The sequence below is a fragment of the Syngnathus floridae genome, chromosome 10 (genome assembly GCF_059516105.1).
Source record: "Syngnathus floridae isolate MCC-2025c chromosome 10, RoL_Sflo_1.0, whole genome shotgun sequence".
NCBI lineage: Eukaryota > Metazoa > Chordata > Actinopteri > Syngnathiformes > Syngnathidae > Syngnathus > Syngnathus floridae.
In genome coordinates this window covers 4,947,663-4,963,724 of record NC_142422.1, presented here as the reverse complement: position 1 = coordinate 4,963,724, position 16,062 = coordinate 4,947,663, and the positions used below count along the sequence as shown (strand labels likewise).

Below are 16,062 nucleotides of genomic sequence, written 5' to 3'. Positions count from 1 at the left end.
AGCAGGTATTATTGACAATATGAATTTGTCTTGTCACCTGTGTTCCCCAGGTAGGCACACGTCCTCGCCAGAGGGACGTGAACAACATGCTCATTACCTCACTATCATGTCTCACAAGACATGTGCATTTGTTATGTACAACATGGCCCAGTCAAACGCAAACCAAAGAATGAATTCAAAGAGGAATTGGGGAACACAATCAGAATTGTTTATTGTTGAACTTGCACAAAAAAAATGTAAAACTATGCCCTTTACTATCGCTGCCACATAGTGTACAAAAATATTGGTCTATAGTAAATTCTTTGAAAACCAATGTTCATTCCGGGATTGTTTATTCTCCTAAATACTTTAAAAGATTTAAAAGTTACTAATAAAACTAATATACATACTATTTTCATCAAATTAAAATCATGTAGGTGGATTGTAAAATAAATTTTTAGCCAATTTCACATTAAGAAAAGATATTTGGAAACACGAGGGGGGGGGCCTAAGGGATGAAAGCTCAGCCATAACTGTGGACCAACAAATATAGCTGACAAACTATGTAACAGATCCACAGAATTTCTAATAGGTATTTCCAAAATGGCCCTGAACATCAAGTTTGGTGATTTTCCAGCGCTTGACAGATTTTACCTCTCACAGGCAAGTTTTGATTATCAAGGCATGTTCATAAGGTGACAAGGTTTTCCAACATTGCCCTTCCACCCCCTGAAAAAAAAATCTCCAGTGATATAAAGGCTATTAAACAAGCATTGCGAGTTCCAATTTGTTAGCTAAAAACAAGAAATAAAAAACATGAGGTCAAATCTCCTGAAAAGCACTTAAAAAAACGTTACATTTTTGTCACCCAAATATTGGCAAAATGCAGACAATACTCATGGTTCATATTTGGATTTTTATCTTTGGTGCGGAGATTTTAATCCGTAAACAATGATAAGATACAGTGGTTGATTACGATAGCAAATGTGGCCAATGTGTGTGTGTCATTGTTGGCTTGGGAGGAGGGATAATACCAGAAAAAAAGTGCTTGGACTCATTGGAATGAGGATCTGAGTCCATGTATTGCCTCCTCAGTCTGTTGCTGCCGCTCAAGAAAATACAGATGGGAATGTTCCATGTCTTTTAGTTCGACCTTCCAAGCTCACCATCCCTCCTGCTCTTTGTCACATGATCAAACCCCCGTCTCCTTTTTGATCCATTTTCTCAGCTTGGTGACACGAGTATAGACACCGGGCTTGTTGCGGCGAGCGCAGCCTTCACCCCAGCTCACTATCCCAGCCTGGAACCACTTCCCGCTCTCCTCAAAACACACGAGGGGGCCTCCGGAGTCTCCCTAGGTCGTAAAAGAAGGGTTACGAGTTTGGCGCTGAGAGCACTCACAGAAGTGTGAAGAACATCTATTAGTTTCCTCTCACCTGACATGCATCGACTCCTCCGGCTAAGAATCCACTGCAGAGCATCCGCGAGGTCACCTGGCCCTCCGTGACGACGTTGCACACCGAGTCGTTGATGATTTTCACCGACGCCTTCTGTAGAAGCTGCGCCTTTTGACCTGAGAAAACAGGACAAAGGGGTCAGCGCTCCACAATGTTCGCCCCTCAAATCAAAGGTGTTAATGGGCTGGATTAGTGTTAGCTAATGAAGGTTTAAGAGGCTTCCCAGAGGAGCGGCGCCCGTCTTGATGTATGGATATGGGGAAAGGCTTAATGGAATAGAGCAGATTAGAAAAAGATGAGAGGCGGGAGAGAAGCACGCCATGATGTGAGAGAGAACCAAGTAGGAAGGACATTAAAGGTAAGAAAGGGGATGGGAGAGATAAAAAGAGGAAGCAGAGAGTGATGGAAGATGAAGAGCTGAGCTGAATAGCTCATTGTGAGAGCAATGGGGGAGGAGTGCAACGTCTTAACTTTGATGAGTGTTGGATATGCAAAGTGGAGAAACACACACACACATGCACACAACGGAGGGGGGGGGGCACCCAAAATTGGGGAATAATTGCTGAAATGTACAGAATGGGTTTAATAATCAGCCATTTTAAAAATAGAGCAGGATTGAAGATGGAAGCAGAATGTGTGTGCTGAATACCTCCTTCTCGGCGCGCGCCCCAACCCGTGACCGAGCAGGACATGCCTGCAGGGAAGACGTGGGAGGGAGCGGGTAGGCAGATGGGTTGGATAGTATTCGTCAATTGCAGAGGCTCGCTGAGCTCCAGCAGGGCAATGTCATAGTCAAAGGTCATCTGGTTATAATCCGGGTGGCTGATGATCCTCTTCACGGAACGGCGCTGGACGTCATCTTGCCTGTACTGGTCCTGCATGCCGCTGTACGTTTGCCAGTTGGCCGCAATGTGATTTCTGTTTCAGCGAGGAGGACGCAGAGGTTATGTAATTGCAAAAGAAGTGTGAAAAGACTGAATACTTGGTGGAATAAAGAAATTCAAGTCAGCATCATTAGTCTTTGCAAGGTGCAATTTACATTCATTGTTTAGTTGCACTGTTTACACTCCTTATGATGATGTATTGTAAAGGAAAAGTCCCATTTGTAAATACTTTGATTAAATAATGTTCCATTTGGCAAATATCAATATTTAGTGGAAATCTGCAGAAACAATCAACTTCCTCTTCAATTATGTCAAAGTGCCTCATGGAGTATCAGCATGGATAGTGCTCCACCTACAGGCCACTTCGAGAAGGGCAGCTCTGTCCTTACCCAAAATGAGATGTAAATGTAGGCCCCCCCTAGGGGTTTTCTGAATTAACTGTATCATCAGGGGCTCTTTTTCAGACTTTGAAATTTGTATAATTTGTCCTCTGTTGTGCATAGTTCAAGTTTTTTTCCCCCAAGAAGAGTGCATAATGAGATCTGATAAAATGTCAAATACGCAATGAATAATAAAACACGATAACAGTATGCACAAGAGAGCCCCTCTGTGTTTATACATTAAGTGTATATATTGTGTCTCTCAGCTGTGACTCACGCTGGGTCGTGGGTAACAAAACAGTGGGCAGCCGAAAGGAGCCACTTCTCCGAGATGATGGAGGCCCCGCAAACGTGCCCGTTGGTCAGAAGGTGCAGGCTGACCTGCCAAGGCCATTCCCCGAGCTCGGCGTTTTGGCCTCCCACGATACGATTCAGTTTATACGGCCTGGTACCGCAATCTGAGGATGAAAATGAGATAAGATGCCTTAAAGCAATTCTATTAGGAACATTAATAAAAGGCAGAATGTCACATTGTGATCAAAAATGAGTACACCAACCGTACCCTGAGGCTAAATTTGAATAAATAAATGATAAGATAAAAGCTGCATTCAAAGAATTAAAAAAATAATGCAGGAAATGCCTACGGCTTTTTTTTTTTTTTTTTTTAAAAGAGCGAAATGCGGAGAGCTCAACACCGCTTTTTTCATAATCTGCTTGAAATGACAACGGGGAGATTAAAGCTGCTTTCTGTTGAATACTGAACATAGCAAGGGACAATAAAAATCAAGACTACTTACTACAGCCGGCCTCATCTGAGTAATCGCCGCAGTCGTCGATGCGGTCACATTCGGCGTTGACTTTATTAACGCAGTCGCCGCTCTTACACTTGAAGCTGAAGTCGGAGCAGATGCCCGGGGCTGCCAGGCGGTCGGGTGAGGACAAGCCAGATCAAAACACATTCAATATTCAAATCGAGCGCTAACTCGAACCAAAACAACAGCATGCAATCAGCCAGACTTCAAAGTCAGCTTTAAATGGGGGAAATGCAATGTGATTGAGCAGATATCATTGATTAGGTGTATTGATTGGTCTAATATCCTGCTTTATTCACAGAAGTGGAAAATAAGAGGAAACTCAAGAGTGGCCTTTGTGTAAAACAAAAAAAGCAAGAAGTGCAGAGTGAGGAAAAATACATTCAAGACTTTACGTCTGCTGCTGCTGGCTAAAGCCTGCATGAAGCACTTAATGGCTCGTGTAACATGCTTATAAATCACTCCGAATGCACGACCGAGCTGCGAAAGAATAAGCGGCGCCACTTACAGGTTTCACACGAGGCCTCGTCACTGCCGTCCTCGCAGTCCATCCTGGTATCGCATACGACGTCCTGAGGCAAACACGTTCCATCCCCGCAGCGCCACTCGTTTGGCTCGCAGCCTGTATTTAAATGGCAGAGACATTACTTTGGAATAGGCAAAAGATATAGAAGAAAAAAAAAACAACACGGGTGGAGTTGACTTACTGCAGCTTTCCTCGTCGCTGTTGTCCCCGCAGTCATTAACGCGATCGCAAACCCACAGATTAGGTTTGCACAAACCGTTGAGGCAGTTAAATTGGCCCTCGCCACATTCTGAGGGAAAACAGAGTCAAATGAGGAAGGAAAACTAAAGTAAACGCTTCAGGCAGAAATGACTTCAAATATACATTGACGCTTGTAACATTAACAATTAGTAGAAAGTTAGCTTCGAAACTTTACTTTATTTCTAGCGTACTTTAAAACAACTATTGCTGTGGTTTACATGGAGTAAAGTACTGGCACACATTTGGAAAGCTGTGAGCAAGCTTTGAGGAAAGTGTCCAAAAACAAAATGCTCTTTAAAGTCTGCTAGTATTTGTAACATCACTCTATCCTTTTTATTATCTCCTACACTGTGTGGAGCAATTTATTGGGACAGGCTTCAGTTTGTACTTTTTTTAAAAAGACATGTTGGACAATTTTGTGGGCCTCCTGGGATTTTGGTTTATGCTTTCCTATCCTGTCAGATCAGAGCTAGATGACCCAAAAAAAAATTGGAGGTTTAGATGTTCAAATACTAAAAATGCCAGAGTAAAGCTGCCTTGTTGTTTACAAAAGAAAATAATATATTATTTATATCAAAACAAATAAGGTAAAAATGTTACCTCACTTCCACCCTACAGACTTATTTAGCAATAGTAGAGAGGATTTAATTCATTTAATTCAAACAGTGCTGATAAATGAGAAAATTCCCGAGAAAGTACGATTTGGAAAAGAAACGTACGGCATTTCATCTCGTCGCTCATATCACCGCAGTCGTTCCAGCCGTCACAGTTGAGTTCTCTGGCGATGCAAATACCGGAAGCGCAGGCAAACATGTTGGGGCAAGCTGGAGCAGAAGAAATGGAAAACTGAAAAGAATACCACTTGCACGATATCTTTACAATTGTCACGTTGCCATCTCTCATCCCCTTTGATTGGTGCAATTATAAATCCATTTGTGAAGCCCAGGGCTTTCAGACGGAGGAGTGCTCCTGAGTGACACTAACAAAAAAAAAAAATGGCCTCAATAAACAACTGCTCTGACTATCAGTACTGCGGGAGTTTCTCTGACACAAATCACAGCTCAGTTTGACAGTTAGCCAACCACCATATAATGGGAGGATCTTCTCACTCTCAAGCCAGTTTTAACTCACGGTTTCCGGGATCGTAGGCGATGTATTCAGCGCTGAAGCCTTTGTCGGTGTACGACTCGTCCGAGTGGAAGCTCACGTCTAAGGTGTTAGTAGTGCTGGTTAGAGCCAACGAAGTCAGCTCGCCACAATACCTGATGTAAGATAACTTGATGAGGACAAATTTGTGTACTCAAAGGACACGTCATTAGGTACGGCACAAAAGGTTTCAGGATTTGTGGTGATGACAGCTTGCATTTGGCAATGCCGCATTTTGATTGTGCAGTGTACCTAATGTAGTGTCCGGTGAGTGATTAATCTCAACAATATACAGTAAGAATTTACCTTTTGCCCATAACTTGCAAATAATCTTTGTGACATGAACGAACATCCACTCCAGGCTCTTTCATTCGGAACAGGGTGAATTTCACACGCACCTTTTTCCCGGGAGCGACCTAAATCAGAAAAGTGTTTGTGTCATTATTTACTCATACAGGCATGCACGTAAGAACATGTAGCCGTAACACTTGTAAGTTGGATGCATATGAGCTGCAGAGCTCAGCTCCATCTGCAGTGGCCTGACAGATGAAGATGGAGGAGATACTGAACAGCTTGGCTGCTGTAATGCTGCCTCAGCGTTCCTCTTATGGCAGGCTGATGGAGGGGGAGGAAGGAAACGGTAGGGGGCGTGTGTGTGTGTGGAGGGGGGGACTCATCGTTGCAAACCTTAATGGTCCACTTGCAATCCACAGCAGGAGGATAGAAACTCGGGTAGAGAGGGGAGGTGAAGACTCCTGAGCTTGCAGTCAGGACGGTGCCACAGGTCTTGACTGGAAACAATGCATCACACGTTTAATCTTGCATCAGCAGGGACCATAAAAGTGCTGGAGGTGGCACAATTTGTGTGCTTATTCACCTTCAGATTTAGGGATGGCTTTGTACAATGCCTTAAAGCCGGGCCGCTGGACCTCACTATCGGTTATTAGGTTGATGAGCATGATGTTACCGGATGAGACCACCTCCAGAGGGTTGGACGGGGGTCTGTGACCACATTTCCTAGGGGAGGCAATAAACAATATTCTTCAGAATAAATAATGTTCAAAATAAATGTTTTGAATTATCTTGGTCTTTACAGAAAAAATAGCATTTAAAAGGTTTGCAGATTTTTTTTTTCCCAGCGAGATGAAAAAAATAAAAATATCACGTCGTGTTAAGAGAAGCATTTAGGATTTTTTTTTTGCACCAAACTTTCATTACAAAGCTTTTTTACTTTTTCTATATACGGTAAAAGGTGTGCCAGGAGAAATCGAGCGTCTTGCATTAAGCTTTGAGTCATTTCACTCCAAACATCAATGTCGCAAACAAGATTGAAATGATTTAATTTGAAAATAAATCAATAAATAAGCAAGGCGAGATGGAGAAAGATAAATAAGGAGAGATGAGATTGCTTTGGAGGAGATTCAAAGTCAAACGACAGGGGGGGAGTGTTATCAAAACTTTTGATAGAGGTGCACGCATTTGTGTGTGCGGGTGTGAAAATGAGCGCAAACGCACACACGTACCCAAGTCAAATAATATCTTTAAAAAAACGTTATGCTACGGCGGTCATAAAACACCTTGTCACCTTGGATAAAACTCATCACTCAATAATATGTTACGCACCACGTTAGGTGTATTTGTTCCGCAATCTGAATTTGCACTTGATGGGCTTATACTTTTGAGAATGTAATCCCCCCCCCCCCCCCCCCCAGACTAAGTGCAATTACACACAACACTGTGGGTGGGATTAAGGTTGGCACCTTTCATAGATTTGAAGGTCTTTTTAGGCCAACTCAATCTCACTGAGGTCGAGAAAGTTAACCATAAATGCAGCGCTAAAGGCTTCAGGGCCAAATAGAGGCTGGGTTGGTTGTACTCACAAATCCAGTGAAAGGACTGAAGTGGAACGTATTTTTCAGCCACATCAAAACAACTTTTATCCCTGTGAAACAGTGATTCCTCGTAGGGTGTCCCTTTGGGAGTACTGTAGGACTACATCTCCTCACTGTCTGATCTTCAAGGATAAATAAATTAGCCTAACATCGGTTGAGCCCTATTAAACAAATCCTGGAGAGGTTTTAAGTCCAAACGAGAATGCGATTTATGTCCGAGTGACGTCCTGATGCTGTTGGGAGAGTAAAATGAGTCTCTTTAACGTTATGCCTCCGCTGGGAGGCAGCGACGCACAGAATGACAAAACATTTAGGTTTATTTTATTTGGAACTTACTCTGTGATGGCTTGAGAATCATCAGGACTCAAGGAATCATAAATGGAGACAAAGTCATCGGAGCAGTCGTCCTCCACGTGGAAGAATGGAAAGGCCACGGAGATGACGTTGGTGTCCGAGGCTCGGATTTGCCACTGGCAGCGGGAATGCGGAGGGTAGCTGCTGGGGTACCCCGGAGAGGAAAACTCGGACGCCGTTTCTTCGGCCTCCAGACGGAAGAAACATTCTTCTGCTAAGCACACATGGATTAGTTTCCATTGCTAACTTGAGCTCCGTTACAACTGAGCAATCTAAAGGGAGCCAATACAAGCAAAAATAGTATGATAAAAAAGGATGGAGAAAAAGACTATTTAAATCTTGGCGTTGCATTTTGACAGCTACTTTAAAGATAATTTTAATGTGAGGTTAAATATGTATGATCAAGCACTATGATTAATTAATTTTATTTTTTTTAAGGCAGACTGATTTTTTTCATTTATTGATTTATTTTTAAAAACAATTTGCGGCTTTCGTAGTTCAAAGCGGCTGGCATGCAACTTTCTATGGAAGGAGACTGACGAAGAACTCAAAGAACGAAGATTCTCTGTATAGTTGTGTTTAAACTGAGGGAGTGCTGAATAAATTAGAAATCAAAACACGCTTCATGATGACTGACTGGTCGGATTTTGACTCTGGTTAAAAAAAAAAAAAAAGACAGGCCCAGTGTGGGTGAGATATAGAAATTACAGCCTTGAGTGAGTGAAATTGGACAGATTGTACTCACGAGCTCGGGGGTTCCTGGCCATGCGGGGGTCAGTGACTAGAGGCAGACGAAAAAAGAGAGAGAGCGTTAGAACGATGAAGAAAGGCCGAAATATGTCACTGATGCTCAGAGGCAACAAGACTTTGATGTAGAGGCCTAAAATATTTAGCTTTGCACATTTTCTCTTCCATTTCCCCGCCTTTGGGGGGAAACGGCCATGCTGTGTATGGCTTTTTCTCATCCATCTCACCTTGCCTTAAAGCAGCAAGCCATACATCTCTGCTTAAGGATCGACGGCAAGGACATCAAATCACACCCACAGAAATCATTTTCAAGAGAGCCAAACGTCTCAAGAGTCGCAAGGTCAGCTATTGGCTAGTGGCCAGCTTGTGGATAAATGCAATGGGGAATACCGGCAAGACAGAATGAAGAATAATGCGCCTCTCCAAACGGACCATACGAGGAACCCAAATGTATGAACGCACAATGGCTGGTGGCGTACAAGCAGCCGTCCGCGAGATGCCTTATTATCTTATCAGCAGAACTCTAAGTGAGCTCTTTTAATGTAATGCATACTGCACAGAATAGGAAAGTTGATATAGGATGACAGCAAGCTGCTGACTGTTGGGCTCAAATACGGCGGGGATGTACGCAGGCGGACGCCATTGTCAAAAAACTTCTTGTTGAACTAGTGTAAGCAGCTACACTGACCAGAGGAGAAAGTTTTCATTTTTGTATGGCTGGTTTACTTTTTGTGTTTCATTACACAGAACCTAAGTAAACAGCACAGGGCCAAATAAAGTCACCATTGAAAACAAGCAAGATCATTGGATAATTAGTGCCATGTTTAAACGGATGCAATCAGTATAGCTTTTCGTAAGCCAATACATAATAATAATAAATTATATTTATAACGTACTTTACATTCGGGCGTATTAGATGCTGGTGGAAAATATGCTATGTGTTTGAAAAGGTTCATATTAATGTAGTAAGAGAAGCAGGGGTGGAGCTACGGGGTGACCAAGGGTGGCCATAGCCACCCTGTGACACTCTCTGGCCACACAGCTGGCCACACCTACCCCGAGGGGGAAATGATATCTAATTTTTTTGTCATTTTCACATGGATGCAGTATTCTTAGGTGCCTTGATACTAAGCCACAACTATATTTTTTTAATTCAGGATAAATTTAATGAACAGTACTGAACGCAAATTTTAGGAAATCACATTCAATTTCAGTCAAATCAATAAATATTACTTTTACACATAAGCAAGCTAGCAACACAGATGGGAAGTCATTATTTATTATAATCATTTGAGGATTTTGAATAACATGCAGGAATTTCTTTTTTTATCTGAACTATCTAAAAATAACAATAATAATGTTTTGAGGGGTAAAAGAAAAGAAAAAAATAGTTCTTGGACTTAATGTGGTTTGCTATTCAGCACTTGTGTGCCGTCCTTAAACTTTTTTTTTTTTTTTTTTATGCAAAAATAAACTGCATTCAGGGAAGGTGAGACAATCACAGTATGTGATTATTTTTTGACTCTTCAAAGAAGATTCTATTGAAGGGTGGATCTTTTATACATGTATTGAGCATGAAATATTAAAATGACAATTTTGTTATTCATCTGGTTAAGAAGTTCAAAAAAGTCCTATACAGCTCCCCCGAGAAGAACTGATAAAAATATGGTGGTGCCCTCTCCATCATTTCAGCTGCCCACCCCTGGCGTAGCAAATCAATGCAATCAAAGTGTCTGTCAAATTTCAAAGCCACATGTCAATCAAAAAGCAAGTCATGCTTACGTGTGGCCGTGATTTCACCGATCTTGAGAGGACCAGAGCTCCTCGTGCTTTGCTGCTCCTTTATTCCCTTCTCCAAGGTCTCTGACACCAGCTCTTCAGAAATCTCTGGCACAACCTCGAGGTCCTCTTTTGGGACATCAAATTGGGACCAATAGTAAGCGATCACACCCTCACTGCAACAAGCAGAAAAAAAATTGCCCATAGAGACAAAATTGATAAATTAAGCGGGTGTGATCTCATGCTGATACTGCCATCTAGCAGCGACTCTGTACTGTGAACACTCATCAAAAAGGTTAATGAAAAATAAAGAATTAAAATTAGTGTTCGTGTACAAGCTGGTGTGCAGACAACACAAAGAATTTCACTTTAGCTTTTTTTTTTTTTTTTCGTGAGGCTTCATAATCCAGTAAGGTTAACGATCAAAATCATCTTTGAAAGAAAAAAAATAATAATTAACAAAGTACAATAGTATTCTAGAGGTTGTCATGAACTTGGAATGACATGAGTGGAAGAGAGTGGTGCACATTCAAAATATGCAACTTTGTGTGAATCATGAAATGACAAACACATGAATCACCTTTGTGATCCACCGCATCTGAATAAAGCAAGCATGAAATCATCTCCTTTGCCGCCCGACTTGAGTAAATTAAAAAAAAAAAAAAATTGTAGTTTTGGTTCGAAAAATTGCCTTTTGTGAAACTTAAAAAATATTAAATTGATTACTCTGAACCCAACAGGCCTCTATTTTGTTTTTTTGATTTAGTTCCTGTAAGTATGATTAAAATGGGTGAAAATGTAAGCACAATGGCTTCAGTGTGAATTCTTGATTGCTTAACATTTACGCAATAATAACTACCATCATCATTACCCCAAACATTAAACGTACCTGAATGCCGTGACAACAGACTTTGTGTAGTAGGTCGCAAGCAACGGATCCTTCTTCAGGTTTTTCTCAAGCTGTGTAGACAAATGTAAATTTTAGGAACAGATAATGTACCTTTGCTTGCTCTTCCCTAAAGACATCAATCCATTTGAATACACAAGTATATTAAAAGGATATTAATAAAAACACAATACTCAAATAAAGCGTCTTGTTCAGTCTCGAGGATATGAAACGAATGTGAACACAACTGTTAGCATCGTTAGTTAAGGTAATCAAACTGAGGACGGCCAAATGATAAATATAGTATGTATAAATATATTTAAGTGTGTTGCTTTATAGATGTGGATCAACTAGTTTACAACTAATGTACGCACAGTAGAGAATAAAGTACCACATTGTTGATTTTTGGGCCTTAATTCTGCGCCTTCTCTCTCCATAAATATTTTATGGGTCAGGCATTAACAATGTTGTGAACTCATGTGCAAAACAAACTACAGTAGACATGAATAGAAACCCAAAAAAATATAAAATAATAATAAATCATTTGATTATTTTGATGGACCAAATAGTATTTGCAAGGGTGATAAAAAAATATGCATGACCTTTCGGCATCAAACTCACAATTGCTTCCAGTTTGACTGCCAGTTCTTCAAATTCAGGGCTGCTGGTGTCCTCCAGCTCCTGTTTGTATTTGGCATCGGGTATCGTCATGTGGCCGCTGAACATCAGCGTCTTAGGTTTTAGCTGCTGACTGATGGTGGCTTCTTCAGCATCCTTAACTGAGAAGGCGAAATAGAGTTTTTCAACTGCACATCATATTTTTTTCCTCAGATGAAACTGAAACGCTATTTTCAAAGACGTGCAGATTGATCTTGAGTTGAGAGGACAGATAAACTGCCTGCTATGTCAAGGGGCCGCTAATCAAAACTTCACAGAGCTTTTTGTCAGAACCCAGCATGTGGAAATGACAGGCAAACTTTTTTTTTGTTTTTTGCCTCACATTATTTAAAAGGAGAAAGTCAGCGCTGTCACATGAGCTAAAGCTAATGGGAAATCAAAAACATCCAAACAAGTCATTGTAGCAATCTCCTGTCAAGGAGCTTTCACGATAAGTATAAACACTGATTTTGATGCTAGCTTTGTCTGCACGCGAGCTGACATCGGCCGGGGGTAAACATTTCAAAACATCTTATTAAATCTTACAAAAAATAACTTTGATTTATGCAAAAAGAAACATCCTCAACATAAAAGCATACTTCAAGTCTTTATAAAATGGAAGATAATGACGGAAGCTTTCAAACATCACTCACAGACAAAAAACCAAATTAGGAAAGCAGCCACGGCAGCAAGGACGAGGACTGCCACCAGAATCCCGATCAGAGCGCCGAGCTTCCGCTTGGATGAGGCTTTCTCTTTGCTGGTTAAGAAGTCGATCCGCTCGTTGCGGTCACTGTGGCCCTGAAGGAAGGAAATCATATATGAGCATAAAACAAATTGGACTTTATTTGAACTGTTAAAAATAAGTTCCTGCAGGTAAGTTGTTTGTCTAGAGTTTGGTTGCCACAGGGAAAAGAATAATCATTTTTAGTTTTTACTAATAACACAATTTTTTTATTAGAACATTTTTTTCCATGCAAAGAAATATGTAGACCTTGAGTGAACCGTATATGAAGGATTCATATTCAACAGAATGTTCTCCCGAAAATAACAATCTCTTGGAAGCTTGAAGAAGAAACTAAGTGGTAGAAAATTGATGGATGTATGGAAATTAGCCGACTTTATTGTGCAACGAGTCCGGCATTTCCCATTTACATTTGTTATTAAAGTTAAGATAGATTGTTTCATTATTTGTATGTTTTATTATCAGCTGTGCTTACTTTTTATGCGCCGCAATAAAAAGGTTTTAAAACCTAAAATATGTTAACTTGTGCCTATTTCATTCAAATTAGAGATTTTTATTGGGTTTTTTTATTTTATCATTAACAAAACTTGTATGCCTGTCAAGACAGTTAAAATGTTATTAAAGATTTTATGATAGTGACAATTTGACCAGAGAACAAAATTCCAATTACCGGGTATATCCATTATTTCCTATGGGGAAAATAGCAATCAATCAGCGGCTCAGCCACTGGACTGTGTTCAAGTTGTACTTTGTAAAGTGTTTTTTTTTTTTTGGGAACCATCTGCCTTAACTACTGGCGACTGCTCTTGAAAACAGTCTGTGTGAAATCATTTATAAAAGAGGATTAATCTCGGACAGTTTAGCTGTGTGGTAAAAAAAAAAAAAAAAAGCTTAAGTGCTTAAGGTTGTAAGAACAGCAAGTAACGTAGGTTACAAGACTGGTCAAACCTGTTTGGGGTTGTGGCAAAAAAAAAAATCCTACATTCTTCTCAGAGCCTGAAGGAGATGAGCGAAGAAGCCCGAGTGCCATTAGGGATGGAAAACCGCATCGGTATTAAATCAATTTGTCAGGCGGGCCGGCCCTTACGATGGGGGCTCAATTACATGAGTCGCGATGATAACTCACTGCAATTAAGGCCTATTCTTACTCAGCGCTGGTTTCCACACACGCCGGCTAAGTGGAATCTCAAACGGCAATCATGGGCCGGAATGAGAGAAATCTTTAGCGATGAGGTCAGCGAGTGCTCCAGGGGCCTCCCGCCTATCAGTTCTCTCCTCCATCAATTAATCACGGCTTAATAAAACCATTAAGCAATCTCTATCATGGTCCATTCTTCACTCTGGGAATGAGATATGATCCCCTTTTTTAATGATGTGAAGCGTTCTTCTTTTGCTGAACCCTGCAAATAAGGCAGAATCCATCCCTTTTCTTGACAGAGTAAGCCAAATGTCCCACAGCAACACTCTAGTCTCGTGTTCCATCCATTCATCCAGCCACTCATCCATTCATATACCCACTCATCCATTCATCCACCCACCCATCCATTCACGAATCAATTTTCTGTACTGCTTACTGCATCCTCATTAGCGTGGAGCTGGATTTTATGACTTGAGGTATTTTATTTATTTATTTATTTTATTATTTTATTATTTTATTATTTTATTATTTTATTATTTTATTATTTTATTATTTTATTTTATTATTTTATTATTTTATTATTTTATTATTTTTCTATTTTCAGAGTACAAGAACAAGTAGGAATAGTTACAATAGGTTAATATTTGAGAAGGCCTATAATGATAAAAATTTAAATATGATAATGATGATAATTGATATACGAAATGCTTCACTGCAAAGGATCAGCCACAGAGCAATTTGCGCTGAAGATGATAGTGGTACATAGGAAAGTTCTGGTCTGCATGTCTGCAAATTAATGTCGGCTTGGAATCAAGTAAAAGATTAGTATCATTCGAACATTAACATTTGAAAGTGAGCATTATTGTCTTTTGCAATGGTAACATTGATTAACTGTTTTGGATCTCATTAGGTGAGCCTGATGAGGTGGCCTGCAAGCACATTGGTAAACAGCTCAATATTTTACTTGGTAACTCTCCTACTTCTGTTTTCTACTTTATTATGTTCTTGGTTTACAACAGAAGCCATAAGTGAGGTGGTCTACTTATGTCATATACTCTATCTCAAAAGCTGGTTGTGTCACTAGAGAGAAATCTCCAGGTAACAACAGAGACTAAAAGAATACATTTAAAAACATGCTAAAACCTGTATGTTTGGAAAGGAGTTATGCAAAACTATGTCTATTTCCCTGAAGAGGTGGTGAATGTGAGCAGCACTATGTAACCATTAATGAACGTTTGGAGGGAAAGCTTCACCTTTGGCCAGCTGTTATTTCTGCTGGTTAAGAGTGATGTCATACTCTGCTGGCCATACGAACCAAAAGTAAACAGTAATCCGACCATGTCTTGGTTGAGTGCAAATTTCTTGTGTAGTGGACTGGTGAATCATTAAGATGTCCTCAAATTTGCGACATAAGATAAAACAAATGAATTTGGATGAAATGTGCATTTAAATTAACGACGATGATCCTGAGAAATATTGTTATAAAAAGGTCAAACAGTCGACCTACAATAGAATAATAATCTGGGGGCCATATATGGTGTCTTTGCAAAGGTGTCCAAATGCCGGTCTTTAGAGCAATAATAAATATAAGATGGCTAAGTTGATGAACAGTGTCAAATCATCATCATCATCATCATTTAAAAAAAAAAAAAAAAGTGGAGAGTTTCTGGATGACAAATGCGGCTCATTGGGAAACACTGAACGTCCAAGTCAAGTCAAGTCAAGCCAAGCCAAGTCAAGTCTTTCCTATTTTCTGATAATTAATTAACCAGATTTAGATCTGTATTCATTAATTTAGGCAATTGTTATCCAACAATCATTACCGTTTGAGTTACACCATTCCTTGACCTAGCCTACATGAGAAGTAGACTACAACACAACAGTCATATTAACAATAACTCGAGTTGCAGCCTATACGTGTTTGCATTTCCATTTTTGGGTGGGAGACTGGATTAATTTTGTAATATTGCACGCACATAAATTATTTTAAAAAATGTAAATACAAAGTAAACAAGTAAGTAAGAAAATAAGTAAATAAATAATCAGTTTCGGTGTGTTCACTCACGTCGTATCTCGCAGCATACATCCTTAACGACGCTCCAAACCAAAAAGATACGAACCCTCTCGATCCTCTGCAACCCCCTTTGGTTATAAGTAAAAGATCAACGTTTGTGCTTTTAAAAAGCAAAAAAGCGGTGAACAAATTAAGTTTTATCCCAGTTAAATGAAATCGGACAACAACTTCCTGTGTCGACACAGGTTGGAAACGCTTTAAAAAAAGTCTTCCCTCCACACCTATTTCACACGCCACGCCCACAAATACCTGCAGACGCTCACTGACGTAATTGGTGTTCTGGCTTGCTCTGATACGTCAGTCAAGTGCCATGTTGGATGTGGCATTCATCTAATAGCTCAGGTAGATGGACTGAATTTGTTCCTT

At 40.2% G+C, this 16,062-nt stretch overlaps 1 protein-coding gene across 2 annotated transcripts; it reads right to left on the bottom strand.

Annotated features, from left to right (window-relative positions):
- Positions 1–186: 186 nt before the first annotated feature.
- Positions 187–15,909, bottom strand: st14 (ST14 transmembrane serine protease matriptase). 2 transcript variants are annotated; one of them, XM_088387566.1, is made up of 19 exons: positions 15,688–15,909; positions 12,393–12,540; positions 11,704–11,861; positions 11,086–11,156; positions 10,200–10,372; positions 8,416–8,451; positions 7,653–7,884; positions 6,302–6,441; positions 6,112–6,215; positions 5,731–5,840; positions 5,410–5,540; positions 4,998–5,102; positions 4,220–4,327; positions 4,021–4,134; positions 3,498–3,617; positions 2,978–3,158; positions 2,086–2,354; positions 1,416–1,552; positions 187–1,333 (listed from the first exon to the last, which is right to left on the bottom strand). In XM_088387566.1, exons 1-19 carry the CDS (start codon positions 15,706–15,708, stop codon positions 1,172–1,174), a joined length of 2,520 nt encoding a protein of 839 aa, XP_088243692.1. In that variant the 5' UTR covers positions 15,709–15,909; the 3' UTR covers positions 187–1,171. The 2 variants fall into 2 exon arrangements, with proteins under 2 accessions (XP_088243692.1, XP_088243693.1); XM_088387567.1 differs by having other exon boundaries at positions 7,653–7,881.
- Positions 15,910–16,062: the final 153 nt, after the last annotated feature.

What these genes read in the sequence shown, in the direction of transcription:
- st14 (XM_088387566.1), bottom strand. Translation starts at nt 15,708, where the DNA reads ATGTATGCTGCGAGATACGAC. An exon ending in GGGCGCGCGCCGAGAAGGAG is followed by an intron (nt 1,553 to 2,085) that starts GTATTCAGCACA and finishes CTGTTTTCTCAG; the next exon opens with GTCAAAAGGCGCAGCTTCTA. An exon ending in GAGGAGTCGATGCATGTCAG is followed by an intron (nt 1,334 to 1,415) that starts GTGAGAGGAAAC and finishes TTTACGACCTAG; the next exon opens with GGAGACTCCGGAGGCCCCCT.